This window comes from Pteronotus mesoamericanus, unplaced genomic scaffold (assembly GCF_021234165.1).
Source record: "Pteronotus mesoamericanus isolate MK-2021 breed Mesoamerican mustached bat unplaced genomic scaffold, CSHL_Meso_final contig_221, whole genome shotgun sequence".
Classification (NCBI taxonomy): Eukaryota; Metazoa; Chordata; class Mammalia; order Chiroptera; family Mormoopidae; genus Pteronotus; species Pteronotus mesoamericanus.
In genome coordinates this window covers 2,200,014-2,206,962 of record NW_026555092.1, presented here as the reverse complement: position 1 = coordinate 2,206,962, position 6,949 = coordinate 2,200,014, and the positions used below count along the sequence as shown (strand labels likewise).

At 50.4% G+C, this 6,949-nt stretch overlaps 1 protein-coding gene across 1 annotated transcript; it reads right to left on the bottom strand.

Annotated features, from left to right (window-relative positions):
- Window positions 1–294: 294 nt before the first annotated feature.
- LOC129068969 (proproteinase E-like) lies at window positions 295–6,741 on the bottom strand. Its single transcript, XM_054571451.1, has 8 exons — window positions 6,702–6,741; window positions 5,658–5,743; window positions 4,068–4,165; window positions 3,791–3,925; window positions 2,411–2,547; window positions 1,892–2,034; window positions 1,097–1,249; window positions 295–376 (listed from the first exon to the last, which is right to left on the bottom strand). The coding sequence occupies exons 1-8, from the start codon at window positions 6,739–6,741 to the stop codon at window positions 359–361; spliced, it is 810 nt and encodes a 269-aa protein (XP_054427426.1). The 3' UTR covers window positions 295–358.
- Window positions 6,742–6,949: the final 208 nt, after the last annotated feature.

The window sequence follows — 6,949 nt, the reverse complement described above, 5'->3', positions numbered from 1 at the left end:
TGGAAAGCGAATGATTGTGTGTGGCTATACCAGGTGACCAACTTCCCAGGACTTTACCAGTTTCAGCACTGAAAGTCCTGTGTCCTGAGAACCCCCTCAGTCCCAGGCAAACCGGGATGGTTGGTCACCCTGTAGCAATTCCCTTCTTCTCTCTGGGTCTCTTTTTTTTCCTCCTCATCTTCATGTAAGAGGGTTGGATCTGGTCTTGTCTCTACATATCAAATCTAGGATTTTAGGAAAGGGCTGGAGGGCTAAAGGTGAGTCAAAGAAAGACGCAAGACTTGGGTTGGGATTTTTTGAGGGACCTTTATTGTTTTTGCAAAGCACGTGGATGAGTATTGCCACACAGGCCTTGGCTCTAGTTGCTTGCCATGGTCTGGAAAAACAGGGAAAAAACCCAGAATAGTCTAGTTAGGAGTGCAGGTTCTGAAGCCAGATGAAACTGGGTTCAACTCCCAACCATGCCATTCATTAGCTTTGTGACACTGGGAGTATGACTTGATCTCTCTGTGCCTCAGCTTCCTCGTCTGTATATTGGGGGTAATCAGATACCTCAGGGGCGTTTTAAATTAAACTATTAACTAAGACTCTCATTACAGTACCTGATACATAGTTAAGTAGTTAATAAGTGATGACTATTACTATTATGAACATTATTAACCTCCTCCGACCATTCAGCTCCAGGGAATATCGGCACTCTCACTGGGGCCTCAGCTCATCATTATTGCTCTTTGGATTATCTGTCCCCCTATGAGGCAACCTTCGGACACATCACTTTGTCCTTCATGACAAGAAAAGACCTGGACCTCAGTCCCAGAGGAGGCGCTTCATAAACACTTGTTGAAACAAGGAAATTCAGCAGTAGTTGAAAGCCCCACCCAGAAGCCATAAGTTCTTGGGGCCACACTGTAGCAGAAAACATCCCCAAACCCTCTGGAATGTCACTAAGGGCTGCTTCACTACTGACCTGCTAGGATCCTTTGAGCCCCTCCTCCGGATCTGCTGTTCTCACCCTCCTCCCAGCACCAAGCTCCCTCCCCTCCGCACCTCTCAGAAGAGCGGCACCCGGAACCCTCCCACTTGCTGGCCTGCTCACCTCCTGGATCCAGTCATTAAAGGCTGAGACACGTGTGAACACGGTGGGCTTCTTGCGGGCATTGCAGCCAAAGGCAGAAACGAAGCTGGCCACGCCATGGACCTGCCAAGAGCCATCTGCAGCAGGGCAGTTGAGGGGTCCTCCAGAGTCACCCTGGAATCATCAGAGAGCAGCGGGGGACTGAGCCATGTCTGAGCTTTAAGGAATGGCATTTGTTCTGACTTTGGGGATATTTGACCTGCCTGAGCCTCAGTTTGCTCATCTATGATGGGGAATGGTATCAGTCTTAAGGAATGTTGTGAAAATTAAACGAGATGATAGACATACGATCTTAGCACAATGCCTAGTAGAAAGGAAGCAATTAATAAATGGTAGTTCCCATTATTAATACCACAGTTAACTCTTAATGTCATTGTTCATGTTCACTTATAATACAATGACAGTTTGGTTAATTATAACTTCAGGACAACAGAGTCAAAGATGACTTTAGAGGTCAATATCCCTTGCTGTGCTGACAGCGAAGCCTCGGGACCAGGGAGGGACAGTGACTTGCCCAGGTCAAGTCAGTGTGCAAACTAGGACTAGAATCCAATGGTCATGACTCCCAGGCTGAGGATGTGCGACTCGACTACCTGACTTTCTGCTGGTCCTCCCTGGCCTGGAAGCTGAATGGGCCAAGCAGGTAAGATTCCTCCTGCGCCTTCGAGGCAGAGGGCAGTGGCACAGCAGGGCCCTACCGCCCCAGCTGTGTGGCTGTAGCTCAACACTACCTCAGACAGATGAGAGCTGACTCACGTTGCACCCGGAGCGGATGTCCCCGCCAGCACACACCATGGTCCTCTTCAGGGAGCCGCCCCACCAGTCCCACTTGGAGCAGCGCTCATAGGCCACCACTGGCAGCAGGGCTTGCTGCAGCTTGTCAGGGAGTGGCCCACCAGCTGTGGGGGTAGAGAGCACTGAGTGGGGGGGCATGGGGTACAGGGCTTGGGCTGGGGTCTGGGAGTCAGGGCTGGGAGCCCCAGTGTGGGGCGAATGGTTTGAGGCAGGCAGCTCTTCTAATGGGGAAGATGGGGACTCTCTTCCCACCAATTACGTAGTCCTGTCTGCTTTGTCTACGTGCATCCCCAGCACCTGGCACTCAGGAGACACTAAGAAAGTTCAATGGAACATATTGATGTTCGGGAGGATGGCGAGAGAAGACTTCTGCTGGAGGAAGAATGGGAAGACTGGTCCTGGGCTTGCCCTCAATCCCAGCTCCCAGGTCCTATTTTTCTGCCCGCTGTCCCTGTGGCTGGGTGGATGGTCAGCACGTACTAGAGAGACGGCCCCAGCCACTGATGTAGCAGGATGCCTCATCGGGCAGGATGTCATCTGCTGGAGGGAGGCAGGCAAGCTTGACTGAGTCTCCCAACTGGGCAGGGCGAGACAGCTTGATAAGGGCGATGTCATTGCTGGGATGGAGGAAAGAGTCACTGAGTTTGGTCCTCTGGCCAGACCAAGCCGCACCTCCCAGCCCTTCCTCCAGATATTTCACCTCCAGGCTGCCCCCTTCAGCTCCCTGCTCATCCTTGACCTTCACAAATGTCCTCAGCTTTTACCCCAGTGATCCTCACACTTCAGCTGCATCAGAATCACCAGGAAGTCCTGTTAAAACACAGCTTGCTAGGCCCCAGCCCAGAGATTCTGATGCAGGGGGTCAGATTGGGGCTTGAAAATTCACATTTCTCACAAGTTTCCAGGGGATGCTGCTGCTGGCCTGGGGACCACGCTTTGAGAGCCCCCGCTGTCTGTCTTCGTCTACCTGCTCGTCTTACAAGCCACTTTACCTGGGTCTGAGTTCTCTCTCCACTGACCCCAGGAGCCCCATGAGGATGGGTCAAGTTCTTATCATCACGATTCCTCACTCTTGTTCTGCACTTCTAGGGGATCTGCTCTCTTCTTTGACCTTCCCACCGGAACATGCTGAGCCAGCCAGACAATTTTGCATATGCTTGATGGGCTCAGGAGGCCCTGCCCTGTGCCCCAGTGATTGCCTCCTTGACCCTTATAACTACCCAGAAGTTCACTCTTGACAAGTGGCAAAACTGAGGCCCAGAGGACAGTGACTTTTCCAGGCCACATGATGACTTAGTGCTAGAGCCTGACTCTTAGTCCAATGCACCTCCTTTTGCCCATGGTGCTGGGAACCGAGGATGCGCTGGTGACATCCATTGAATGGAAGAACCCTTGGACTTGGGGGAGTGGGTTCCAGAGGAATCCTGGGTTTTGAAGCCAACTAGCCAAGTGGCTTTTGGGGAGTCCCCACCCCTTCTTGGGCTCTAGTGTCCCTGGGGCATCCAACCCACAGCCTGCAGGCCGTATGCGGCCCAGGTTGGCTATGAATGTGACCCAGCACAAAATCATAAATTTACTTAAAACATTTTTTTTTTGGCTCATCAGTTTTCAGTAGTGTTTGTGTATTTAATATGTGACCCAAGACAACTCTTCTTCCAGTGTGGCCCAGAGACGCCAAAAGTTTGGACACCCCTGTCAGACCTGAAAGACTCTGCTGGCTCTGACCCTCAGCATGTAGAACTTGGGAACAGGTTGCTGGATCCAGCTCCACTGACCCTGGGAGTCTTCTCAGAATATGCTTTGGGTCACAGAGGGATGAGTAGAGGAGCCCCTAGGTCCCAAGCCTGAGAGTTCACTTACCCACAGGCCACGCATTTGGGGTTCCAGAGTGGGTGCACAAAGAGGTCTTCAGAGTTGATGGGGATCACCTGTTCGGAGCCTTCTTCCTCAGACCGGTCATACTCTCCCAACACCACCTGGTAGGTCTTGGAGCTCCTGCCAGTGGAGGTGAGGTCAGTCCAGGCCTGACTGGTGTCCCTCCCTCCCTTTCTACCTCCCTCCCTCCCTCCCACAGTCACCCACGCCATTGTGGCCTGCCTGGATCATGTGCAGGGACAGGGCAAGTGAGAGAACTCACGAGATGCAATGGCCCGCAGTCATGACCCACTCGGGGTCAATGAGGCTGCCACCACAGGTATGGTGAAAGGTTCCATCCTTCTCAACCTGCAGGGAGACCTGGGAGCCAGAGAGGGAGAAGCCTGAGTGGTTTGGACCCCACAATGAGGGTTGCCACCCATGGCTATGTAAGTTGTGCACTGTACCACTCCAGAGGCTTTATTTATGCAGAAAAGAATGGTGCCCTCTAGAAAAAGGCAGTGCCCAACCTACGCAACTGTTCATGGTGTCCCTGTCACTTTTCCACTAGATTCACATTCTGACTCTCCAAAGCCTTCTAACCCCCAGCCCTATTGCCTCCCTGGGAACCTAAGCATTTCCTGTCCTTTAACCTCCGGTCTTGAGATCCCCAAGGCCCTCTGCCCTATCAGGCCCCCAGCGCTTCCGAATCTCAGTTCTTTTGAGGCTTCTTGGGCCCTCTGAGGCACAACCCACCCAAAGTCCTCTGCCTCCCTTCTTATTTCCTACATTCTGATTTTCAAAAGCTCTCTCTAAACCACAGCCTTGCAAACTATAGCCCGTGGGCCCTGTCGGGCTTAAGGTCTGTTTTTGTACATAAGATTACTGGGAAATAGTCACACTCATTCTTTTTCATATCACCTGTGGCTGCTGTCACGCTACAATGGTAGAAATGAGTCACTGCAGTAAAAACTATATGGTTAACAAAGGCTAAGATATTCACTCTCTAGTTCTTTATAGAATGAGTTCGCTGACTCCTGCTGCAAACTGGTACCATCCAATAGGACTTTCTGTGGTGATGGAAATGTTTTATATACTTTTTAAATTTTTATCTACTGATTTATTTTTTGAGAGAGAGAGATTAATTTTTCCACTTAGTTACTCATTCATTGGTTGATCCTTGTATGTGCCCTGACCAGGGATCAAACCCACAACCTTGGCATATCAGAATGACACTCTAACCAAATAAGCTACCCAGCTAGAGCAACATTATTTAACTTTAATTAATTCGAATTGAAATAACCATATGTGGCTAGCTGTTACTGTGTTTGTCCAGTGGTCTAGCCCTCTGTGTCTCCCTCCACTGACTTCTATAAAGCCTTTTGTCCATTTATTGCTCTTAGACCTTATAGCCCTTTGTTTAATTCAAGGGGTCTAGAAATGAGTCCCCAGAAATCTCCCTCCCTATACAGGGTTGGGCAGAAATAGGTTTACAGTTGTGAGTACATGAAACACAGAGTTTATTCTTGTCTTATTATCTATAAATTGTTGTATTATTTGCCATATGAACAACTGTAAACCTACTTTTGCCCACCCTGCATGTAGAACCTGAAACTCCACTTAGTGCGCCAACCCTTGGGTTAAACATTGCCCTCCCCAGATTCCACTTTTAACTGGCAAACAGTCCCGTGGGGGTTACAGGTTGAATGGGCAAAACACCCACATGGAGGAGACTATCTAAGGGTTTTCTGGCCTTTGAAAGCTGAAGTGGATACCGGAAGCAAAGCAATGGGGTTAAGACTGGATACCTTGCAGTCAGAGCATGAAGTGCAAAGCCTATGGCAGGAAACAGTGCTGCTGGTATTAACCTTACCTGCCACGGCCAGCTGTAGGGGACCGCGTCCTCACCATTGACCACACGGGTGGACGGGTTGAAAGAAGGCCGACCACAGCCAGAGGCTGGGAAGGAGAATAGAGATGTCAATCAGCTAGAGGGACCCAAAAGCAAAGAAGCAGCCTGGGTCCCAGTCCCAGCTGCGCCACAGATTGGCTATGTGATCCCATGCAAACCCCTTCCCCTCTCTGGACCTCAGTAGCCGCATATGAACAGTGAGCATTTGGACTAGAGCAGAGTCCTAAGAGTGCAGGGGTGGAGATGAACGTGTGGCCTCTTCCCATGGCAGCAAGAAAGGGTTTGGTACACTCAGAACAGTGCCTAGAGCCTAAGAGCCTTTGAGAAGTCATAGCTGTTACCATGAAAAGAAGTTACTTTGGAGTGAGACTGCCTGGGTTCAAAGTGCAGCTCTGCTCCTTGTTGTAAGATGGGCTACTCTACTTCTCTGAAGATCAGTTTCCCCATCTGTAAAGTGGGGATAATAGACAGGACTAACCTCACCGGACTGTTGTGAGAATTACATGAAATAATAGAAGAAAAAATCCGTACATTCTTCCTGGCATACAGTAAGCACTCAATTAACATTATCTGTTACCATTACTGTCAGTCAAGGAAGGCTGCTTGGAGGGGGTGACCCTGAGCTGGAATGTAACATGGCAGAGAGGCCAGGAAAAGGTTAGACCATAGAATATGGAGTGGGGTAAAAGGAGTGTGAGAAGAGAGTTGGAGGGTTAAGCAAAGGAGCAGAAATTCCAACCTAAGCAGTCTAACCACAGAGCCCAAACTCGTCACCATTGAACTGTGTTTACTGGCCCCATCGAGGACTCCCACCATAGCCCTTTGGGTCTTTCTCCTGAGCTGGTCCATCCATGGCTTCTCCTCCATTATCCTGCTCCAGCACCAATCTGAAAACCTCCACAAACATGCTCTAGGTACAAGCTAAAGACCCTCTAGACCCAGGGCAGGTGGCAGACTTCAAGGGTTCCTGACCCAGGGCAGCACAGGCACAGGCTGGGATCTTACCAAGGGCCACCAATAGGAGGGAGCTCAGCAGCCGAAACATCGTGACTTTTGAGATGACAGAAAGAGACCAGAGCCTGGGACTCTAATATAAGGCAGAAGCTGGGTGGGGGGTTGGACTGGGCCCCATTTCTGGAACAGGTGGTGTAAGGCCAGGTCTCCCATGGTCCAAGGCCATGACCTCACGCACTGCAGGTTGGAGGTGGTGGAAGACAGCCAACAGCAAGACCTGGAGTTCTACACAATGCCAC

What these genes read in the sequence shown, in the direction of transcription:
- LOC129068969 (XM_054571451.1), bottom strand. Translation starts at nt 6,741, where the DNA reads ATGTTTCGGCTGCTGAGCTCCCTCCTATTGGTGGCCCTTG. An exon ending in ACTGCGGGCCATTGCATCTC is followed by an intron (nt 3,926 to 4,067) that starts GTGAGTTCTCTC and finishes CTCCACTGGCAG; the next exon opens with GAGCTCCAAGACCTACCAGG. An exon ending in TGGCTGGGGCCGTCTCTCTA is followed by an intron (nt 2,035 to 2,410) that starts GTACGTGCTGAC and finishes CTACCCCCACAG; the next exon opens with CTGGTGGGCCACTCCCTGAC.